Source organism: Notechis scutatus, chromosome 1 (assembly GCF_049901735.1).
Source record: "Notechis scutatus isolate UNSWTSFEM ecotype Mainland chromosome 1, rNotScu1.2, whole genome shotgun sequence".
Taxonomy (NCBI): Eukaryota; Metazoa; Chordata; class Lepidosauria; order Squamata; family Elapidae; genus Notechis; species Notechis scutatus.
The window spans coordinates 156387817-156413076 of NC_142009.1; the positions used below are offsets into that span (position 1 = coordinate 156387817).

The 25260-nt window shown below is 37.9% G+C and overlaps 1 protein-coding gene across 1 annotated transcript in view; it reads right to left on the minus strand.

The window, feature by feature from the left end:
* Positions 1 to 577: 577 nt before the first annotated feature.
* The window catches only part of COMMD1 (copper metabolism domain containing 1), an 86660-nt gene continuing 61977 nt past the window's right edge, over positions 578 to 25260 (minus strand). The window contains exon 3 of the mRNA XM_087949478.1: positions 578 to 960. Within this exon, the coding sequence (XP_087805604.1) occupies positions 853 to 960 (108 nt within the window). The 3' untranslated portion in view covers positions 578 to 852. The remainder of the gene's footprint in view (positions 961 to 25260) is intronic.

Genomic DNA, 25260 nt, shown 5'->3' on the forward strand with positions numbered 1-25260 from the left:
CATAAAAGAATTTAGATTGGAAGCATTAAGACATTCTAGATTTGATACCCATTTCTTTTTAATGTTTTGTCCATATACTCTACATTTTCAATAAATTCTGAAGTATTCAATACCATACTGCTGAGATAATGAAACAGTTAATGCTGAAAATGCTTGTGAATACATACAGTATTTACTTTCTATTGCAAATGAATGCTATATAGCTTTTTTTAAATGACCACCTTTTGTTATAGTGTCTATAGCTAGGTTTTGTGCTACAGAGATGGAAGATGTATTGCACCCTAATGCAACAGAATAGTTAATAACTAAATATTAGTTAATAACTAAAGAATTATTTCTAACATGGAATCTACAATTTCCCACAAGGTCCCAGAAAGAGAAGATGAAACTAAAATACACTACTGTTTCATTTTCTTCAAGTAACAACACTTTCTGAACTGATGAAAATATGAAGCAAATAAGAAAGACAATTTTTTTAAATGGAATTCCCTCTCCTGGTTCTACAAATATACAGCAGCCATTGCTACAAATTGTTTTTCAGTGGCTGGATAAATAAATCACACAGTGATGTCAATAATGGAAAGGTGAATATATTTGCTCTTTTATTATACAAATTCTACATTTTTCTGGAGCAGTATTTTTTTTCAATGAATCCAGCGATGTTCTTTTGTTTTAATATGTACATCAGTCTGAATGCCTCAGTTATATTTTTTCTTCTTCTTTGATCCCATATTTATAAGTTTTCAAATACTGCTGAAAGAACAGCATGATGTCCAGGATAATGTACACGTGTAACTAAGGCCAACCTTATGCATACAGTGTATGAAATCAAACACTGTTTTAACTGAAAAGTCAGGGTGCTTGGGTCAGAGAAATAATGCTGTCTTCAATCTCTGAAAGTTTCTTCAACATTTCATTCAATTCAGTCTCATCAAATTCCATGGTCAAAAGCTCAGATTCCTACAATAAAAAGGAAGAAAGACAATAGGTTTAGATACAGTAACTTTTTAACGTGAAAATGAACTCAACGCTCTATTCAATTAATGACGTTCCCTGCCTAAAATCATATTTTGCATGCTTTTGTTTTATTATTAAATCTGTTTGCTGTCCATCTCGCTTTTATGGACATTAGAGTAATATACACACAATTACACTTTTATAGACTTCCTGAAGTTGCAGCACCTGGTTTCTCAACTAAATGGTACAACTTGGTGCATCACGTGCTCTGCCAAGCAGCCTCTTGAGTATCTTGCATTCTGAGAACAGAATGTCCTTATTTTTTATACTTTCCACATTCAGGAATGCTTCTCATAAGAATCTACTGATAAAAATGCTTGCATATTTGCCTTAAACTCCTTGTTACGTTGCCATTCTTAGCCAGGCCTCCTAAACATAATTTTTGTTTTTGAAAATGTTATCGAAGTCCAGTAAACATCCCAACATTCTCCTCTTGAATATAAATTGTATAGCTTGACAACTTCCAAGATTTCTTTTAGGGAAAGTGTTCTCTATTAGTATAATTTTACTTTAGTCAGCCTAGATAAATTTGCTATCAATCAAGTGCTAGTAGAACAGTCAAAAGTCAAACCAGAAAGCTTGCAAATTATTTCAGAATACGTTTTGTGATGGTTTGAATAATATGTGGAAGAAACAATTGATCTTTATATTGCCCAATATTTATTTCTTATTCTTACTAAGAGAGATAAATACATTTGTGCGTTTTATAGAACTATTATGTACCGGTAGTTGATTATTTGTTTTTCTTTGAATAGTACTATTTTAATGGGTTTGGAGTTTTTTTTCCAAAATTCTTTTTTGTGCGTATATTGTTCACCTCCGGAGTTATATACATAAGATGGGCAGCTGTATAAATTTTCTAAATAAGTGAACAAAGAATGTGCTAGTATCCTGGCCCATTCAAAACAAAATGTGTAGAAAGGCAAGAACAAGCTATTTGTGCATCAAATCTAAACGATACAAATATTGTGTCTGATCATAGAAATGTATAAATTTCTCTGGATGGACTTGTATAATATATAATGTATAGTCAAAATTTAACAAAGAGACAAAAACAACAAAACCCTGGGCTGCTTTTCTTTAGTCAACAAAAAAACCCCAAATCCTTTATAAATCACACACAAACCAAACATGTTGACTCAATCATAATGAGCATCTTCCTTAAATAATATGGTTGTTTGGTTTCAGTGGAGCATGCTTCATGAACCCAATTGTTGCGACTTGTAAACAATGATTTATAGATTAATGTATTGTGTGAATCTGGCTAAGGCTTATTCAAAAGCCCATTATTAAAAAAACAATGATTTATAGCGCAATGATTTATACTGCAAGATGTGCAGTAGCAAACATGAATTCTTGTTTATAGGGTTCATGACAGTGAGGCCTTGCATGAGAATCCCTGAAGTGAGCTAGATGAGGAAGCTGGATGGATTCACCTCTATCTCTTTATCCCTTTTAAAGTCAGGGAAAATAGCTGAAACAATTCAAGCTTTATTTATTAGAGACAGAGAATGCTTTTGAAAGCTGCATGGTGGACAGCAAAACAACAGTTGTAATTTCTTCCTTTACTTTCTTACAGGCTTAGGATGCTACATAACTAGCAAGAAGTATAAAAGACATATGAGTTCTGCTGGAAAATAAAAGGAGGCAATGTTACAGAAGAATGCCATCAGAGCCACTGGGAATCAAGCAGCATACAAATTAAATACATATATACACACATACTGTACATCTGCATTCATGCTGGATACTGTGCTGACAGATCAATCTGCAGTTTGTAAGATGCTATGAGAGTGGAAAACACTCTTGCTATTGCCCCTATTAGCTGCCTAGGTGGAAAGAATAAAAGAGGGAAGGAGGAAGTAGTAAATAACCTTTTTGTCAGGGGTATTAAGTGTATGGATGGAACTGATGGGTAGTGGTGATGGGTAGTTTGGTGATTTTCCTGCTTCTTGTAAAGACTGAAATGAGCTGCTCAGGCCAGGTAGAACTATTGTGTAAGATCAAATGAGGGGGTTGCAATCTCAATTTTGGGAAACAAGTGATGTAAAGTCCTTCTACTGGAAGGAGCAGATGGAAAAGGCTTAGGATTTAACTCTGGGCAAACACACACATCAAGCAATTTGATCACTAAGCAAAATGTGATGGTGATGGACTTAAGTCATTTTTGCTGCGGTTGTTGAAAGAATCACTTGAGGTTGGTTAAGTGAGACATTACACAACCGTAACCTACTTCTCCATTGACTCTGCTTGTTGGAATCCAGGTATGAAGTTCACAAATAGCAATCATGTGACCATAAGATGCTGCAATGGTGATAAACACACACCAATTGTGAAGCACCTGAATGCCAATCATATGACTGGGATGATGGTTGTGAATGTGTGGACCCATTGTAAAGGTACTTTTTCAGTGGTGTCATAAATTCGAATGGTGATTAAATAGGTCGGTCATTAAACAAGGTGTATCTATAAGCAGATCGTGTGTGTGTGTGTGTGTGTGTGTGTGTGTATTCCTACGTGTGCAAAGAAAAATACCTTACAGTATCAAATTTGTGACACTTCTCCTGTTAAGTAGTCACTGATGTAAGGTTGAGTTTCAGTAGAATGAAGACTTATCACTGTCCCATAGGCTATAATTGGCTTTAAGGAAAAAATGTGTGTTCTATACTCTGTGGTTGCTCTAGGTTCAGAACAGATGAAACCTGAGATGGTGTTTCTTAGTTGTCTACCGAGTTAAAAAATGCATAATGCCAATGGAATTCTTCATTTACTAGTTTTTTTAGTATACTATATTGATAAGCCCTATCTGCTTCAGCAGAGTCAGGTATGTTTCTTATCAAAACCTTCAAAATGGAACTTTCTTGCCAAGTTTCTTACACTCCCATATTTTTCCAATGACGTTTAACAGTTCTCAAAAAGAACAAAGACATCCTTTGGTTAATCCTATTTTAAGGACTGGTACTTCTCTATCCCTTAATGCTCCAATCCTACACAATCCTCCACTTTGTAAGAGGCCCAGCTTCACATTTAACAGATAAAGTGTGAAATAACTTTCATTGCATCCTTTCTTTGTAGATCATTTCTCATTTCCAAAATGTTCTTACTAATGTTGATAAAATAGCAACTAAGGTAGGGCATGTTTTAACACGTAATACCAATCCTAGATGATATTTATTTTGCTTGATCTTATTATGTTTTTTGTTACTAGAAATCCAAAAGGCTGCAATGTAGCTAAAATAATTTTCAGTACTTTGGTATGCCAGTGACAAAATCCACCTGCATTCTGTTCCAAACCTCTATTTTCTTTGGTTTCCTAAGCTTCTCTGAACTGGTTACTAGCTTTCCTCCCAATGGTGAGAAATGCAAAGTCATCATGTGATCTGTGGGTTCTGAGATCTGGCAGCAGTACAGCTGGTATCTGGAAAATACTGCATCTGGAATTAGTAGCCCGGGGGAAGTCAGCTGCTGAGTTTCAATATGGTCATGTGTGATATTTTCATATTAATGCTAAAGAAAATAACGCTCAAGTTCTGTTATTTGAAATCCATATACTCAGTAGCTCTAGAATTTAATAGCACAAAGTAGAGGTTGTATTACAAGAAGCCTGAAAGGTAACACTCCTAATTTGATTCTTTTAATGATGCAATTAAGTGGTAGTGTTTAGGACTGCATTGTATCATCTTGTAATGCGAGTATTTATAAACCTTAGGCAAACAATTGTTTAGGACGGTAGGCAATGAGACACATGAAAGAGGATCTGCAGACATGATATTGGTATACATAGGGCTTCAGAAAGAAGTCCTGTTGATATAAATGCTTTTGTTGATAGCAGCTGAAATATATCTTGTAGTGGTACAAATCTAAGACAAGTGGACTTTTCTCTGTCTTCTCTATAAAAGTGTTATGTATTTCAGCTTTAATTGCAGGGGTCTTTCTGATTATGTCCTATGACAAATCTGAAAAAAAAAAAAGGTAGTGTTCTACATTTTGGAAAATAGGTTGCCTTCCCTTAGGTGTAAAAAAAAATATCCAGCTATTTAAATAGGGCTTTAGGTAACTAGTTGCTGTTTAGCTAAGATTTTTTTTCACCCTATAGGCTTGCCTAGAATTGATAAGCTATGGCTTTAAATCCACATGGATGTCAAAAACAAATACATAACTATTAAAAATGATACAGTATCACCCCCTTTGTAATAAATACAAGAAATAAAGGATATGCAAGTAATCTCTGATATATAACCACAATTGAGCCTGTAGTTTCTGTTATTAAGCGAGACACTTGCTAAGTAAGTTTTGCCCCATTTTTCTTGCCACAATTCAATGAATCTGGCTTTCCTATTGACTTTGCTTGTCAGAAGGTTGCAAAAGGTGAGCACATGACTCTGGGACACTGCAACCACCATAAATATGAGCCAGTTGACAAGTGTCCAAATTCTGACTACGCAACCATTGGCAGCAGTGGGATCCTGCCTGTTCCACTACTGGTTCGGTGATCACGTGCCCGGGCTCCTAACGTGCCCGTGCAGCTTTCTGCACACCAGCTGAGGCCTGCAGTGCAATCAGCTGAGAAGAGAAAAGTGCAAGGACGGGTGGGGTGGGGTGGGCGATCCTGTACTTTTCTCTTCTTTCTCCTCTCGGCTGATTGTCAGGAGGCTTTTTTTTACTACTGGTTTGGCCGAACTGGTCACATACTGAACCATGGGGATGCTGCAACAGTCGTAAGTGTGAAAAATGGTCATTAGGTTACTGAGTGCCATTGTAACTTCAAACAACCACTAAATGAATTGTTGTAAGTCTAAATGAATTGTTGTAGATGCTTTCTGACAATTTATTATCCTTGCTTTATCTTAAGTGATAGACTAATGAAGACAAACCAGAATCATCAATAACCCAGACTGATTCTTTCATATGAAATCTCAAGCAAGAGAGATTAGTATGCATTAATTTCTTTAAAAATAATATTGCATCCACAACAACCCATTGCCTTTACAAGACACAAAGATACCTGAAAGTTGGTTACTATCTTAAACGTCTACATAATGTGTAATCACTAAGTCCAAATATGATTGTCAAATAAGAAAATATGGGAAAGCACTGCAGTGATTCTATTTGCCCAATTGCCTGTATTTTTGGCAGCAGCTTTTTCTTTCTGTCAATCTACCTATCTGTGATAGTTTGTGTCTGTAATTTGGCACAAATATTGTGACATTTGAAATATCTAAAGTAATGCTTATTTCAACAATTCATTTTCATTGATGGAAAAATGAAAATATATACTTAATATGCCAAATATATTTGGTCTACATGTATTTGCTTCAGGGTATACAATCTGAAAGGCAGTATCATTTTTTGTGCCATATTATAAAGTGAGACAATAGTATTTTTTTCTTTAATTCTTTTTAATGAAATAGATGTCATTGGAAATTAAGCAGAAAAGATTGGAGCAAACCCAAGGAATACTTTCCATCTGGTATAGTGCAGCTGATTTAATTTCATTGCTTTTATAATATTAAGTTCTATTTTTTCAATCCATTTTTATCACACAAACCAAAGAAGGATTATTTTATAGAATAGAATAGAATACTTTATTGGCCAAGTGTGATTGGACACACAAGGAATTTGTCTTGGTGTAAATACTCTCAGTATACATAAAGAAAAGGTACATTCATTAAGAATCAAGGATCATAATGTACAACACTTAATGATAGTCATAGGGTACAATCAACAATCAAATCATACTAGGAAACAGTAAAGTGGGAGGGGATGGGTGATAAGGAGTGGTGAGAAGATTAACAGTAATAGTAGTGTACACTTTGTAAATAGTTGAACAGTGTTGAGGGAATTATTTATTTAGCAGAGTGATGGCTTTCGGGGAAAAACTGTTCTTTAGCAGCTCTCAAAACAAGTTAACCTTTTTTTTTGGACTTCGCTCCATATAGTACGTGCAAAGTATCAGATACACACATAATGGAAATTAACAGCAAAAATAATAAGAGTTTGGTTGTGTCCCTGAATAACTCTCAGTTAACAGCAGTTTTTCTGCCCTAACAATGAAAAAACATAACTGCACAGGAATAGCTTGTCAATAAAAGCCGTCAAATAAGCTTTATATTGTAATGAATGAAGGGAAATTTCCATTTGAAGAGGAATACTTTGAGATACTAAATGAGCTAAAGGAAAGTAGCTGACTTGTCAGTTCAAGTAAATGGAAGGCCAGGAAAATGAATGCTGAGAAGGCATTCAGGAGAGCCGGTTTCTCCTGGTAGGTATGCTTTTGCAAGAGGAGAGGAAAATCTCTATTTTGTCTTTGTGGTTTGGTTGTCCCCCCCTTGCTTTGAGGTTGGCTGAAAGGAAGAGAAAAGTAAACATTTCAACCAGCAGCAACTGGACTGGAATCTCATTGGGAGCAGATTCTTTAGAAAGCAATAGGTCATCTCTTCTTTACCTTTTCTTTTCTACTTTCTTCTAAGCCTTTGACCTTGATATCTAAAATAAAGATTCTTTCTGTTGAACTATGGGGCAGAGAATTCTCTCTGGAGTAAAGTGGTTGGTAGCAGCACACAGCTGTCAGTTTTTCAAAAGTTGCACTAAGATGCAACAGAGTTGTGGGAGAAGGCATTGGTGACTCCTCGTAGGACCCATTGGGGCCCAAGCTACTATATCCTTTGCATGTTCACCCTTGCACCTTGTAACACCTATACATTTTTCCCTTACGTGTCTCTTAAGCACCTTCCTTTTCCTGTCAACCTCTGCTTCACCTCTTTAGGTCAGCACATTGTGTATTTCTTCATGGTGTTTGGCCTTGGACAAACAAATTGTGACTGATGGGTAGTTCCTTGTGTGAATTGTTTAGAGAAAACAGCATTAGGTAGGCTAAGCAGATCATAACCTCCCATCACCTTTCCTGACTCATTAAAAGAAGCAATAACATTGCCAGGATAGCCATAATGATGTTTAGAAGGAAAGGTGATAACGAGAAGGGATCCTTGGAAGTGAGGAAGGTTGTGAGAAACAAGGGTAAGGGAGATCATGGGGAAAAAGTAAGACATTAACTGTTACCAATAAAGGAGAATATTGGTAGCTCAGGTTCGACATGAGGGATCCTTGGTGCTCTGAGCATGCTTGTTTTCTTGCAGATGTTTCATTACCCAAACTAGGTAACATCGTCAGCACTCACAGCATTGATGATGTTATCGAGTTTGGGTAATGAAAAGTCTGCAAGAAAACAAGCATGCTCAGAGAGCACTAAGGACCCCACATTAATTGTTATTCTACCATATCTTCTCTGTATTAATAAAACAATTGTCTCTCCAATCCCTCATTAAACTACTTTTAGCCTCCTGGATTATATATATACTTTGATTTGCATAAATCTCTACAAAAGGGCTGTATTCCCGCTCTTTTTCAGATTTGCCACTGCAGCCTCTAATACCAAAATAAACACAATTTGTATTTCTATCTATGGGGCTTCTAGTTATTACTATTACTCATAAAGGATTTTTTTTTCTTATACTGTAAGAACTAATGATGCACATATTTAGTTTGCTACCTACATTTAAACATTATGCTATTTCTACTTTATGTATTCATTACTTTATAAAGATTTGGATATGAAAAACAACAAATACATATTTAAAATTAATAGTTTTACATTTTGATCTTCCATGTCACGTTTCTCTACATGATTAAAAGGTGCTTTGTCATAATAACTGTGAAAAGTTCTTAGAGTTCCTAGGATACTGTTCATTCATAATTGATTTGGCTTAGTTTATTTTAAAGATAAATATTTCAGAACAAATAAAAACTGTTAAAGTACTCAGTTTAAAATTTCACAGACTTACTAATGATGACATGGAAAACTCATGAAATTTAAAGCAACTTCTGAATATGTCATTTATTTTTCTGGTAAACAGAGACTTACCACAAAAGATGGAATTTGGGAAAAGATAAATACATATGCATTTGGGGCTCCTCTGAAACACTTGCTAATAAACCTTAGGGGGGGGGGGGGGGGGGGGGGGGGGGGGGGGGGGGGGGGGGGGGGGGGGGGGGGGGGGGGGGGGGGGGGGGGGGGGGGGGGGGGGGGGGGGGGGGGGGGGGGGGGGGGGGGGGGGGGGGGAAAGGGGAGGAAAAAAAAAAAAAAATTTTTTTTAGAAGTAGAAGGGGGGGGGGGGGAGGGAAGAGGGGGGGTATACCTAAATAACTTCGAGAAGTGTTGGGGAGGGAACCTATGCCAAAGTCGGGTAATAGCCAATGTCAGTACACTAGATCAGTTCTTTAGGGAGTAAAAACACGGCAGTCTGGCCCCCTTTTTTTAGGGCTGCCTAGTCTGTTCTTTTGGTTTCAGAGTGCCAAGGTTATATTTGTGCTTATTTCAGATAAAATATGAACTACTCATATATTTAAGTCTACCCTTGTTTATATCTGTAGTACCAAGACTGTATGGTAGAGTTAAACCAGGGGTGTCTTATTCATGGCCTGCGAGTCAAATGCATCATATGCTGGCTGCGTCCCTGCCCGGTTTAGCTAAGGGGGAAAAGTCCCAATACATCACGTGACGCCACGAGTTTGACACCCCTGATTTAAACACATGGTAGCAACTCAACTAGGCATTTTGATAAAATATGTGTGTAAACCTAACAGGTTAATTCTTGAGGGCTTTCTGAGCAGGGTCATTTTCAAAGCTAACTTCTCAAAATAACTGAGATAAATTGCAACAATGTTTTACTGATCACATGTTTACTTTGGCTTAGAGGGCCTGATTCTTATAACATAATTTGAGCAGCTGTTCAAAGGCTCTATTGTCCTCTTTCTCATCTCCTTGAAGGACCTACTAAATGTTTTTGGCACAAAAGACGGGAAACATGTCAATGAAATGTGATCCAATCCCTTTCTGAAATGTCCTTCCCACCAAGCAAGGGACTGGGACTATAAGGCCTAACAGGAAGAAGACACTATTCTTGCTGATATAAATCTCACATGAAAACAACTGAAATGTCAGGTTTCCTTCTTTTCAAATAATTTCAAACTCTATTTAATGCTTAAAATGATTTAAAAATATTTAGCATTTACCACATGATGGCTGCTTTTAAGATTGTTATAGATGTTTAGTTTTATTAGGAAGTGATTATAATATATAGCAAGGTGGTCCCCCAAAGTGATCACTATCAATCCCCAACAGTAAATGTCTGGGGGTCAATAAGTGGTTGATAAATGATGCTCAATTGTATCAATTAATCTTTTGGGGGTCTCTGTAGAGCTCTACACCAGTCCCTAGTCCTGAAGGTAAGTTGTTAGCTGCAAGAGAATGTTACCTGGGCTTGAACCACCAGTGACAGCGTTGCCTTGAGTTGCCTTTATTATTATGCTCGGTCACACAGTTAGACAGATGTTTAGTCTGGATTTGGCATCTTTGTGCACCTATTGAGTCCTTCTCAAGGACCAGAGATAGGCAGATTTGTTTAATATTAAATTTATTGTTGCAAGATGTCAGCTATTCCAAGTAAAGCTGCCTGTTGCAATTGATTGATAGTTATAGTGTCAATGGCAATGTTGTTCAGGTGATACTCCAGATGTTTTGGAACAGCACTCAAGGCACCTACAGGTAGTTCTCAATTTACAACCAAAATTAAGATCAGAATTTGTATTGCTAAGCAAGGCGGTTGCTAAGTGAGTTGCAGCATATTTTATGACTTTTTTCCAGTGGTGTTTTAACTTTGAACAGTTGCTAAACAAATGGTTGTAAATTGAGGACTACATGTATTATCGTTAGTACTATCTTTGCTTTTGTTTGCCACAGTCATTCTATTTCTATTTGCAGGACTTTATATTTTGCAATTTTACTCCATTTCTTTCTTTTTTATTCTGCTGTATCCCAGGTATTGTAAGGTCCACTATCCTCACTCTTATGTCTTATCAACAATTATCAAGTCTGGGTGGGGTACCGTGTGGCAGACACTTGTCTGTTTAACATTATTATTATAACATACACAACAATGTGAAATTACAGCTGCTAGTTCTTTAACTGGTGTCTGCAATCATACAAATCCATTTCTTCTAAAAAAAAATCTTGGATGTTGTAATGTATTGGCATAGAATATGTGCAGATCCAAGCAGCGTGGCCTTTTGTAACTGATTATGGAACCTTTGGCAATGTGCAGATTTTCTAACTTGTTCTTGGCTTTTATGTGCAGTAAGCATCCAAAACATGTTTTTCTTCTTTGACAAGTTTGTTTGACTTCTGTGGGCCACGTTTAAGCTATCCATATCATTACAGGTATGTAAATACATAGAGAACAGCTGTTAGCTTTGTTGTTTTTTGGTCCAAACTGTCCACTTCCGCTTGAGTCTAATAATTCCAGCAGGGTATCATATTACAGGTATGGATGGCTTTGATGCTGTTTCCACCATTTTATTTTGTTTTTAGCATTTTTCTCACTGTTTGGTTGTATTCTTTGCTAATCAAATCTTGTGGTGTTTTTTTTTTCCAAATGTAAAATGCCCATCCTGATTGCTCCTGATAGTTTGGCCATTCGGCATTTCAATCCCATTACTGTTCTTGATTTTACCCCTATTTATTGCTCCCGTGGCACATTTTTAGGCCAAAATCCATTGCTATATCTACATTAAAAATTATTATATTTGTCAATGGTTGAATTTTGATTTCTGATCTTCCATAAAGTTTCACATCATTCATATAAAGCAGATGTGAGTTTTTGGTAACCAATATTTGTTTTCTTCAAAATCACTGAAAGTGGGATCAGAGCAGAGGTCATATTCAGTCAGTTCTCCCAGGTTCTGGAGAACTGGTAGCAGAAATTTTGAGTAGTTCAGAGAACAGGTAAATACCACCTCTGACTGGTCCTGCCCCCATCTATTCTCTGCCTCCCGAGTCCTAGCTGATCGGCTGGGTCTTCTTTTGTTGCCCTGCACAGAAGAACGGAGCTGGAAAGCAGGTTAGTGGGGTGGGGAGGGAATGGAGATTTTGCAGTATATCCTTCCTTTGGAGTGGGGTGGAAATGGAGATTTTACAATATCCTTCCCCTGCCACGCCCACCAAGCCACACCACACCCACCAAGCCATGCCCACAGAACCGGTACTAAAAAAAAACTGACAACCACCACTGGATCAGAGCAATGACAAATAATAAGGGTGATGAGGCATTTTGGAAGATGCCTCCCCTAATGTTTGACAAGCATCTTCAACCACCAATTCTGTCTATCACTGCTTTGTTATTTTTTCTATAACTATTCTAACTTGCATCTGATTTTAATTCCTTTCTCTTGGCTTCCAGCTTGACCCTCCTTTGTGGAATTGAGTATGATTTTGCTTTCATTTTTAAATTTTGATAATCCATTCTTCTGTAACCACTAGGGCTATATTCTAGGGAAGCAGATTGTTCTGTTTAATATGGGGGTATCAAATTCAAGGCCTGCAGGCCAGATCCAGCCTGTGATATAGTCGGGCCTATCCTGGAAAATGTAAGGGGCTGGCTCACGTTGCTTCAGCCCGGTTTACCCACGTCTTTTTGGCATAGTCTATCCACGTTGCTTTGGCCTGGTCTATACAATGCAAAGAGGAAACATCAGGCCAGCATGGCTTCAGCCCAGTCTACCCAATGAGAAGAGGAAACATGCCAGCAGTTTGGGGATGGCGTCAAGCTGGCCACGGCCACCCAGCTGGTCACACCCACCCAGTTGGCCATGTCCCCAATGTCAACCACAGCCCTCAATGAAATTGAGTTTGACACCTTTGGTTTAATAGATATTACTGTAATCCTTGCAAGTACCTTAGTCACATCCTTCATTATAGGTGCTAGTGTTACAAAGTTACTACTTTCAATACGGCAGCCTTTGTCTGTACTGGTAATTCTGCAATACTATTGTTGGTATTGTTGGAGGGTCACTTCATAGGTTGTTTCAGTGCTGGCTTATATTGGCTCCCTTGTTATTACTTCTTCTAAGTTATCATTTCTGTAGTTCAAGTCAAGTTTTTATTTTGTATTTGCAATTGTGGTTATCTTAAGTTCTTCTACTGTTCTATTGCTATTTTGGTGTCTTCAAAACATTTTTGTATCATTATTTGTAATATTATTTAAAGTAGCATTTATTATATACTTTCATATAATACATGTTTGGAGGCTGGTGAATAACTTAAACTTCATGATGGTGGGGGCGGTCAATGAACTAAAGAATTTGGATTACTTGATTTATAGTATAACTGAATATAATTTTCTTCAATCTAATGTCCTCCAATCATCATGTCAATTGGGAGTAGCATATTTAAGAAAATTTGGGAAGGCTAATATAACAAATAGTATACAAATTTAACCACAAAGAATGGGACAGAGACTATGCTAAAATGAGCACAATATGAAGACAAATACTGTAGAGAAACATATTGTTAAATTCTATGGAACATTCCCAAAGTAAGTTTATAAACAAGGTACAGAAAGCACGAGGTCTGTAATTCTTTCTAACTCCTTAAAAATAACAATGCCTGAATATTGTGATCAGGAGGAAGAAGGACTTAGAAAGGGCAGGCAGAAATTGACCAGCTGCCTAACTGACTCTCCTGTAGAGATGCACTTTTTTTCGATTTTGCAACCTGTAGCCAGATAGAAGCTATTTCAACTTGAACTTTCTTTTGCTGAATTTCTTGCCATATCAAATTCGGTTGCTTACCCATAGTCCATTGGGCTAGAAAGAATAACAGTAACCATATATAATAAAAAGCTATATTAACACATGATTTAATACTTCTCTGACATTTTCTAATGTGTAAGGTGCTAAGGAACTGGTTATTATGACAGATAACTAGTAAGCTAGATGATGTATATTAGGCATAATAGTTGCCCTATTAGAGTTGAATGAATACTTGCACAGTGCATTTTAAGTAAATGATGAATCATAAGGCAATTACCCCCCTTCATGACATCCTGTGGCATAGGAAAAACTATTATACTTTACATGAAGTTGTCCACTGTTTCCTTGTGTCATATAAAAAAACCCCACATTGCTAATCAATATCATTGACATTATTCTTCCTGTTATTTTTCTCAAGTCTGCAACAAGCAGCACCTAATTTTACACATCCCACCATTAAACACCAATTTCATAATTGTAAGAAAAATCTTGCTGGATAGTTCCAAAATCTTTGCAAAAAAAGAGAGAGATTACAAAAGCTATGACTGCTGAATGCCTTTCCTCCCTTTAATCTACTTTTATTTGCATGCTGAGGTTGAAACATTTTCTCCTCTTGCCTTGAAAAGGTTCCTCAAATTCTTCACTCTGTCATCAGTTATTTTTATTTTCTATATCTAGATACTGAATAGGTTTCTTCCATAGTACTATAATTTTACTACTCTTAGTAACTAAGTTGAAAGCCTTTTGTAAATTATGCTCTGAAAAAATAGTTTGACACTTGAGACCTCCTTTCTGATTACACAGAAACAGCCAAAATAATAACAAACACACCAAAATCTTCCAGGAAAAAAATTTCTTTGCGTGAGATTTGAACACATATGTATGGGATGGGGGTTGTTGCACTATGCAGAAGAAGATACAGAACATAAAACCAAGTCATAGTCAGCAAGGGTAGTTATTCTAAGGAGGAAAACTGCTTGCCCTCACCAATGGCTGGCCCTTCTTTCCTCTGTTACCCAGTTTTCTATCAAGATATGCCATAAACAGGCGTTTGATTTAATATAGAGTTTTCCTTGTCTGAAAAGGGCCATAGCTTTCCATGTTTTTACAGCCAAACAGCATGATTACGTATTTTGTATAAGAAGGAAGACATCTAAATATATATATATGAATACAAAAAAAGCCATTAATTGACACATCTACAAAGGAAGCAAGCCTGTTGGCAGCATATAAAGGTAGAATATTCAAAGCTAAAGTATTTGACGTACTACTCCCCTTTAAATAAATAAACATACTATAGTTAAAATATTCATTGTTTCTTCTCTCAACAGTACTTCTTGAATTGGCCATGCTTTCTTTTCATTTGCTGTATTTTACTAAAAGTGCAAACTTATATATACATAAAGTAGAGACTTATTATTGGCCGCCATTACAACTGATTACAATTTTCCTCAGCTCAGCTAGTGTGACTAATGATGAGAAATGTTGGATTTTATATTTTAGCATCACCTCAACCCTGAATTAAGGTAGTCAGAAGCATACAGATTTGGGCACGTGGAACCTCTGCAATGAAAGCAGCTTTCTCTTGATCACTATAGCAGCAGCAATCTTGATCTAGCATTACTAACTTGATAATGATGCCAATACTCTAAGGAAAGAGCTTATTTGTGCCATTTTACTAACTGCAATTTCACAACTCTATGCCAATGGACTGAACTGTGAAACTGACCACAGCGTTAGCTACTGGTCTAAGAGATAAAAGGACCTGTCTATTTTTGGTTATTTTCATTTATCATTTTTAAGCCAGTTCTAGCCTAAATTTAAAAGGAAAAATGCATGAACATGTTTATCTACAAGTACCCAATTCTGTATGTACCTTATTATATGATATGGATTCATAAACGCATACTGTAACACCTTTAGAGCTGGAAAATACTTTTAAATATTCACAGAAATCAAAAGACAACTGCATCCTGATCTGCCTGTTGTTAAAGAAATCATATCAGGATGTGGGTTTTTAAAGTGGTTGTATAAAGAAAAAAAAAACATTCAGTAGGATTATTCACTGAACAACAAAATATTTTAGTTTGAATTTTATAATTAGTTGTATGTGATGTTTTACAAAGGCTTGAAGTAAGGAACAAACTGATTTTAAAATTGCTAAATTATTAAAATAAAAATCTATAAAATCAATAGAATAATTTTATTTTAAGTTACTTAAATATGAATCTATAGAAGTTTCACTTTGAGAACTGATTTTTGAACTTCATTTCTTTTTAACAATTTGCAATGTATTTTTCAACAGTTCATATTTGAGAATATGAATCAAGAAGTGCATATTTAAATAACAATCCATATGTATATCTATATTTGTAAACAAACATTTGGGGGCAGACTTTCAAAAATAGACATGAGAATATGCATGATATAAATGAGTAAATATAAGGAAAAGAAATTTTTTGGAAAAGTGAGGAAGTTACATTTTTCCTTGTTATATGTCTTGTTCTTTTGTATTCAATCTCCCAAACTAAACTAAAAATCACTTTGATATAGAATAATTTAATTTTTTACACAGTACTTAGAATTTTGAGAGTTCAGTGAACAAATTATCATAATAACCATCAAGAATAGCACACTTATATTAAAAATGAGATCTTTAGAAAGGCATTTGATTAAAAGTGTCAAGAACCTGAAGTACAAATGAAGAAATAACAAGTGTAGGTACAGTATAGCAAAGCCAATTAAAATTTTACCATAATTCTTGGCCTATATTCTTAGCACTAAGCTAAATATAACTGAAGTATACATTTTTAGTAGTGTTGGTCAAAATGATACTAAGCAAAGCTGCAGTTTAATATAGAGCAAGGGTGTTAAACTCATGTCGTCACGGCAGTGTCACTTGAAGTATCGGGACTTTTCCCCCCTTCGCTACACTGGGTGGGGCATGGCCAGCACGTGATGTATCTGGCCCACGGGCTGGAAGTTTGACAGTCCTGATATAGATTAGAGCAGGGGTCCCCAACCGCCGGTCCGCTGGACCGGTACCGGGTCCGCGAACAACCCTTACCGGGCCGCTGGTTGCTGGGCGCCGCCATCTTTTTTAAAAAGCGCTTCCGGGTAGAAAGCTCACCGGGCGCTGTTTCGTCATAAAAGATGGCGGCGCCAGCGCTCGGTGAGCTTTTCCGGGTAGAAAGCCATTTCTACCCGAAAAGCTCACCAGAAGCTGGCGCCGCCATCTTTTATGACGAAACAGCGCTCCGGTGACGCCACCGAAGCGCCGTTCATAAAAGATGGCGGCGCCCAGTTGACGCCGGTGACCGGGCCGCGGCGCCCAGCTGATGTCGGAACCGGGCAGGCGTCGAAAAGGTTGGGGATCCCTGGATTAGAGTATACAGTATAGAAAAATACCAGCAGATCGAAGGAACCAAAATATATTAACTGACCATTTCTGTGTCACAATTGACCTATGGACACAGACAGGAATCAAAGATGAGGTTAGGAGTCAGTATTACAAATCATGCTAATATCTACAGTATTACAGCAAGGGAGACAGTTAACAGACATGGAAAACACATTTGAAAGTATCATGCTGTTAATTACCTTGCATATTGAGCCTCTGTGGCGCAGTGGTTAGAGTGCAGTACTGCAAGCCACTTCTGCTGCAGCCAGTTGCCTACAATTTGGTTCAAATCCCACCAGGCTCAAGGTTGACTCAGCCTTCCATCCTTCTGAGGTGGGTAAAATGAGGACCCAAATTGTTGGGGGTAATATGTTGACTCTGTAAACTGCTTAGAGAGGGCTGGAAAACACTATGAAATGGTATATGTCTAAGTGCTATTGCTATATTCAGCTGTATGCAGGTACTGTTTACTGTTTTGATGTAGTTATAAACAAATGGATGGCTTATTTCAGTATAGTCATTTTTTGTTTCCTGCACTATTTTTTGGAGTTGCAAATTGCTTATTCTCTAGCAACTACTGCATACCAAAGGCATATTTTTAATAAGTCAAGATTGCCGAAAAATCCCAGTGACTAAACTCCTCCTAATCAACAGGAGTTGCCTTTACTTGTACAAGTTTGCAATTATATTATAGGGATTCTAAAGGCCTTAATTAAGTCTATGACTAAAGCCAGTGAGCAGTTTTTTTTAATAGCAATATAATTATGCTACCAAATAAAGAAGGGATTAAATCTGAACTGGTTTCTATGCATCCCAACCACTTCATTTTATATTCTGAAAGCTTTATGGATTGAAGTGTTAATGCCTTACAACTAAACTGTCAGAGACCTTGAAAAAACATAATGATGGGAAATGTAGGTAAAAAAGAGTTCTGTGATCTAACAAAAATTAAGAGAATACTTCTACTAAGTAGGCAAAGATACCATAAATTCTTTGGTTATGTTTCTAACTAGGTTTTGCACATTTCTAACTAGATTTTGCTAAGTTTAAGGAATGAATGAAACAAATTCTTTCAAACATAGTACCATCAAGTGATAGATGTGTGCATAATGATGCAGCCATAAAAATAAGAGGTGGCTGTGTCTATCATTGTAGGTGAAGCATTTAAGAGTGTGGGGACCATTACTGAAAAAAAAGGTCATCTTGTCCACACCACATATATTTCTTTGGCGAGGGGAACAATCTCAATAGGCCTCTTGATGGCTCACCCAGATCGTTATAAGAAAAACCTCAAGACTGTTCAACTTGATTCTTTTTATGCAGAAAGAGAGAGAGAAAATCTTTTAAACTTTTAAGATTTTGTCATTATATTCTATAATTATTAGAATTCCAACAGTTCATAAGACTGTCTCTTCACTGGTCTATCTCAAATGGATGACAGATGGGTAGAACCCTGTTTGACATATTCCAATATATATACCAGCATCACACTGTGCAGATCTTTTTAGACAATGACCAGTACTTTGAATTGAATCTGGAAGCCTTTTGAATTCAGTGACCTAACAGATGCAATCCTCTAATAGTAGGCTTCCTGGGCTAGCAGCCTTACTGCTGCATTCTGAATCTGTGGCAGTTCAGAGTCATCTTCCAAGACAGCCCCAAGTAGAGTGAATTGCGATAGGACAGTTATATGACAATCAGTTCAGACTCCGAAGGGCAGGACAGTGACTCATGCCCATCGGAGTCTCAATCCGAGGAGGAAGACAAACAGCTGACAGGGAGCAGGAGTGTGGCTCTGTTGGCTGTGGAGGAAACTGGGGAAGGGCAAAGTCCGGCTGGGCAGAGGAGGGAAGAGGTAGAACAAGGGAGAGGGAATTCAGAGGAAGACCCAGGCCCACCCCCCTCTTCATCCTAGGGCATGCAGGGAGGAACGGAGAAGAGAGCAACGTGGGTTGCGTGGGAAGAAAGTTTAGAAGAGATGCAAGCTTTGGTTATCTGTGTTCCTGGCATCCTACCAACTGGGTTGAATTACTGCCGTTCCTTCATATCTGGAATTCCTGCTCTTGCCCTACCGGACTAATTACTTCATCTTGCCTTGATTGGATTTATAGTTACAGTTTTTGTTATTGTTTTGGACTTGAATCTCTGCAGCCAAAGGCTGTTCCCGGAAGAGTTTTTCTCCAGCCTAGAAGGTAACCAGGACATTGGGGGCAAAGTTGGAGCAAATAAAGGGACTCCTACTTATTATTTGACTGTATTGCCTTTGTGCCATGCCCTGGATCATCACAGTCACTATCACCAGAGCATCCTCATCCAGACAGTGCTATAATGGCCATGGCTTCCACCTGCTGTTCCAGCAAGACTCATGGCCATGGCTTCCATCTGCTGTTCCAGCAAGACTCTTTAGTCCAGGAGAATCTCCAAATCATGGACCAGAGATAGAACCTATACTATAGTGAATCTTATGCATTTCCCCAGGTTCCACAAACTCAGAACAATCCTAGGTCATAATCCAAGATATTGCCCTTTGCCTCCCTTGGAGCAGTCCAACTGAAATCTAAATAGAAGTGACTTGATCAATAAAAAAAACTGCAAAACTCTGCATTTCCCTAAAATGATCGTACTTTCAGTGAACAGGAAGTCCATGGATACAATAAGTGTTGATATGTCATCACTGTCAGGACACTTATTGAGAAGGATCCAACATGATCTTATACTTGCTATGCTCATTTTTGCTTTTTTATCATTGTCAGTCTCATAATCTTTTCTGTCACTTAATCCCACATTTAATAAAAAACAAACAAATATGGAGTTACTTGGAATTGATGGTTAGAGAGATACTTCTATATTCCAGAAATCAGCCCGTAAATCAGAGCTGCCCACTAAATTGTTGGAAAAATTACCAAGTACCCTCTGGATCTATCAAATCCTTGCAGAGGTCCAGAAGGCTACAATCCACAATTTGATCAGCAAAGCATCTGACAATGGTAAAAGGACATTTTAAAGTTCTGCTTCTCATGTCCAGATCCCATCTGATCTGTTCTGAAGTAAAGAAGATTTCAAGTGTCTGCTTATGTGCACCTAAGTTGCAATTGCTTCTGCTTATGCCCATGGCTGTCATGGAGGCCATAAATTCATTAAGCCATTCTAGAATTCCCTCCTGTAATGGCTTATCCAGTGCCCTTTGCCCTTGACTTTCCTACCCCACTACCAGTTTGTTTATATATATATATATTCGAAACTATGTTGAATTTGCTAACAAAGTTGACAAAAGGCCTAAGAATCCATCATGATGGACAGAATTTGTTATTTTCATTAAGTGCATAATTAATAGCACTGATGTTACCTAGTTGGGTAATGAAATGTCTGCAGGAATGAACCAAAAATGGAGCTGATGACCATGGCTGAATGAAAAGGGGGCAAGTAAGACTTCGTAATTCAAGAGGACTTGAAATCACCCTAAAATGCTCCATATGTTTGCTCCTTGTGAGAAGACCAGAAAAAGGACACTGAATATTAATGCCCAATATTCAAAGTCTCCTTTTATTAGTCTTCTCACAAGGAGAACCCATATTTGAGAGTGATCAGGGATTGAGAGAATCGCAAGCAACTAAAGTTCAGAATTAAAGGAGAAGAACACTTAAATTTGACATACTACTACAGAATGAAGCAAGATATTTTATTGAAAGATATTTTTAAAGACTAGACACAGAAGTTAATTTTAAGAGTGTTTGTTATTGTAGACAGACTGTGTTTAAAAAATGTTCTGGAAGAACATCTACTGGATCTTGGGCCAGTCACTCTAGTCCAACTCAGCTCATAGAGTTGTTCTGAGGGAAATAGGAGGAGGGAATAATATTATGCACGTTTGCTACCTTGAATTACTTATAAAGTAAAAAAGGCAGGATAAAAATTTAATAATAATTTAATAAATAAATAAGTCTGAGCTTGATTTGAAAGTAGACTTAAAAATGACAGGCTATAAAATGATATGGACAAAGATGCTATACTGGACATACAAATGAAACTAGCTGATGTTTTAATAATTAAAAGTGACATACAAATAACAAAATAAAAGAGTGACTTGGATAATATTCCTATATTGGATAGGAAATTACAGAAGTTAAAGTTAAAGCTTTGAATAATTTTGTGAAAAAGGACAAAAAAAATTGAAAAGAAATAAAATTCTAGGATATTATTTGAAGGGACAAGAGAAGTTAATACTATTTTGACCCGGTTCTTTCTTCCTGTGTCCTCCCTTCAACTCATTCTCAATTCAGTTAGCTCTTTCAACTGCACTAATGGAGCCTGGCAAAAGCAATAGACTAGGATGTACCAACAAGAAAAAAGCAGGAAAGCAAAGTTCAGAGAAATTAATGGCTATGGTGCCCTAGTTTTGCATACTGCATCTTGATGCATGAAGCAGATGTTAAAAAGAACTCTACTATATTGCTTGCATAACTAATTGGGTCTTTATGAAAGAAGCATTTTAGAAAAACAAATAACATTAAATTGTGGATTAATGTTTTAATAATGATTAGCAGCCATGTGTTCATAACCAGCTGGTAAAAATCTTTTTACATTTTGCTTTGGACCATTTTCTAATCTCTCCTACTCGATAGCAGGGCAGTGTACTATTGATTTAAAATAAAGCACACTCCATTTAAAACTTTTCAGTGACAAACTATTCTACTGAACAGCAGAACCTGTTTGATCGGTTAGTTTTCACTCCATTACTCTGGCATTAGGCAACTTTTCAATAATTGCCTTATCAAGTTTTATAAAAATGTATAGTTGCAAAGCAGAACACATGCCTAAATTGCTGTACAGAAGAAATATAAACAGTTTTCCATCCTTATATTGTCCTCTAAATGAAGTGATATTAAACCTGGTATCAAGTTTGGTGACTTTGTGACAAAAAAGTATAGAATCCTAGCATCTTTTGAGGAATCTGAATGCACACTTTTGTACTCCTATTTTTATGCTTTTTTTATTATGCTTGTTACTTGTCACAATCCTGGCAGTTTACAGAATAATCCAAAATATTAATTATCCATAATATGATAATATAACAACAATCATATAACAAAATACATAAAAATTACAAAAAAAATAAAAAAAATAAATGGGTAACAAAAATCACAATGCAAATACTCTTCTAAATAACTCAGTTTTAAGCATGCACAAGTCAAGAAACCACAGTACAGATATATAGATTGGCTCCAAGTTGCCAAAGGAGCGAGACAAGGATGTATATTTCCCCCTTATTATTCAATATATATGTGGAATTCATATAGAAGGAAACTGGATTGGAAGATGAATGTAATTTAAAACTGGAAGAAGCAATATCGAAGACCTGTGCCATGCCAATACTACTCTGATGGCTGAAAATGCAAATGGACTGCAAGCTGTAGTAATGAAAAGGTGCACAGTGAAAAATTGGGGTTAAAATTAAATACAAAGATCAAATTAATGACAATAGGTACAACAATTGGCCTTAGAATTGACAAGAACTTAAATCTTTTAGAATTGATTATAAAAGGAGCCAGCCATCAAAAAAATATGCCACATAGTAGCCCTTGCTAGAAATAATAAATACATTGAAAAAGGTATTTAGATGCCAGATACTTTGTCTATACTTACAAAGATCAGAATCAGTAAGGGATTGTTTTTCCCTGTGATACCACATAGAAGTGAAAATTGAAGTTTGAAGACTTTTGAATTTTGATGTTGGAGAAGACTCTTGAATATACCATAAATGGCCAAGAAAATATACCAATGGATCATAGAAAAAAATAAACCATGTTGTTCACTCAAGGCATAAATGATGAGGCTCAAATTATCATATTTTGGATACATTATGAAAGGGAGTTTCTATTTCTGTAAATAGATTTGGTCAGATGTCCTGTTGGCATAGTCAGCACTCTATTAAATAGGATGATAACTAATGTTGGCACATAGAGTAATTTGATTACACAAATACCTTTATCTGATCTTGAGAAAGAAACGTGTTTTAGTTCAGATAGATATATTTTAGACTAGGCCTCAACAAACCTGTTGCCAGTAAAAGCTAGCCTTCTAATCAAACCTCACTTCCCATCCCTATGACTTTTATTTTAGAATATTTTAAACACAGCATTTCTCTTCCATGTTTGAGAGGGTCTATTACCAAGACACAATGAATTAAATTCTCAGAATATTTCAGTACCTAAATCATAATATAGTAATTCATACCAGTGCAAATCTTCAGCCATAATATTATGACAAGCAGAACAAAAGAATATATCAGTTCCATCTGAATCAGGTAGCCTCTTTTGTATATGCCACAGAATAGGATATGATATTCTGATATTTCTAATGATAACAAGAGGCAAGTTTTTCAAGAGTCATCTGAAATGCATCCTGAGGCCCCTTCTTATTTTGATGAGTTTTTTAATGCTTTGTCTGATTGTTCACAATTTTAGCCAGCAGAAAATGTACTTTTATATATGCTGCCTATATGAAGACAGGTTTTTCCTCCTTATTTAAATAATAATTGAGGTTGTGCACATTTTATATAGGTTGAGAAGAATAGAAGATGCTACTGAAAACAAATGAAATGGAGTAACCGATGACTGCAGCTACCGTGTTTCTCACATAATAAGGCCGGGCCTTATTTTTTTTTGACCCCCGAAAAACCGGCTAGGCCGTCTTTTCGGGGGTGACTTAATTTCCCCCCCCCTTGCATCCTCGGGTGGGCGGGCGGCGACAGCTTGGATGTTCGGGAGACCTTCCATCACCGTTGCTTTCCCTTCTCCCTTGCTGCCGTAGCATTACAGCAACGCCGCGGCGTTTGGCGCAGCCACGTGCAGCCAGTCAGGGCTCCTCCCTGCAACTGGAGCCCTGAGGAGACACTTGGCTTCAGGCGCTCCTGTGGCCGCCTTCCCTTTGCCTTCGAAGGTAAAGTGAATTATTTTAAAAACCTCCGCTCATCCCATCAGGGCCGCGCCGGAGCCGTGAGAGCTGAGCAGAGCCGGGAAAGCGAGCCGCGGGTGTTTCCTGGTTCTGCCCAGCCTGTACGGCTCTGCCGCAGCCCTGGCGGGATGAGCGGAGGTTTTTAAAATAATTCACTTTACCTTCGAAGGCAAAGGGAAGGCGCCGACAGGAGCGCCTGAAGCCAAGTATACCAACAACAAAAGGCAAATCCTCAAGGTGGGCTGGAGGGAGGTGGCTACATGCCCCCCGGGCTGCTTCAATGCAAGGTCCTGACTTGCAACATCCTGCCGTTGCCGGCCGCGTCCTTTTGCCGCCGCCTCCCTCTCCGACTGTGAAACTGCTTCGCCAAACGCTCCGAGCAAGGCGAGCTCTTTCATACATAGAGAGAGAGGGAAAGACACCGGCGTGCTATGAGAGTCTGGCTCTTTTCTCTAGCCGAGGCCGTTGGAGCTGCCACCGCCGTTTGGAGCTGCCTCTGCCGTTTGGAGCCGCCGCCGCCGTTTGGAGTGCCGTTGGAGCTGCTGCCGCCGTTTGGAGCTGCCTCTGCCGTTTGGAGCTGCCTCTGGCATTTGGAGCCACCGCCGCCGTTTGAAGCTGCCGCTTCCGCGTTTGGAGCACTGCCGCTGTTTGGAGCACCACCGCCACTCCAAACACGGCGGCAGCTCCAAACGTGACGGCGGCACTCCAAACGGCGGTGGGCGGTTCCGCTTCCGTGTTTGGAGCTGCCTCTGCTGTTTGGAGCCGCCGCCGCCGTTTGGAGTGCCACCGTCACATTTAGAGCTGCCGCTTCCGCGTTTGGAGCTGCCGCCGTGTTTGGAGTGGCGGTGGTGCTCCAAACAGCGGCAGTGCTCCAAACGCGGAAGCGGCAGCTTCAAATGGCAGTGGCGGCTCCAAACGGCAGAGGCAGCTCCAAAGGCGGCAGCAGCTCCAACGGCACTCCAAACGGCGGTGGCAGCTCCAACGGCACTCCAAATGGCAAGCCCCCACCCTTCCCCTATTTTGCATGTTTTAAACTAGGCCTAAATTTGGGGGGAGGGGCTTAATTTGATTTTATGCCTAGAAAACATGCTGGGTCTTCCTATTGGTGGAGGCCGTATTGTTGGAGAAACACGGTACTACTATTGGGAAGAGTGTGTTTTTCATTGAAAGGATTGTTCTCTGAATTTTTTTTTTTTTTGTAAAAGTGAGAAGTGTTTGCTTTGGTTCCTCTTTTCTTGTTCAGG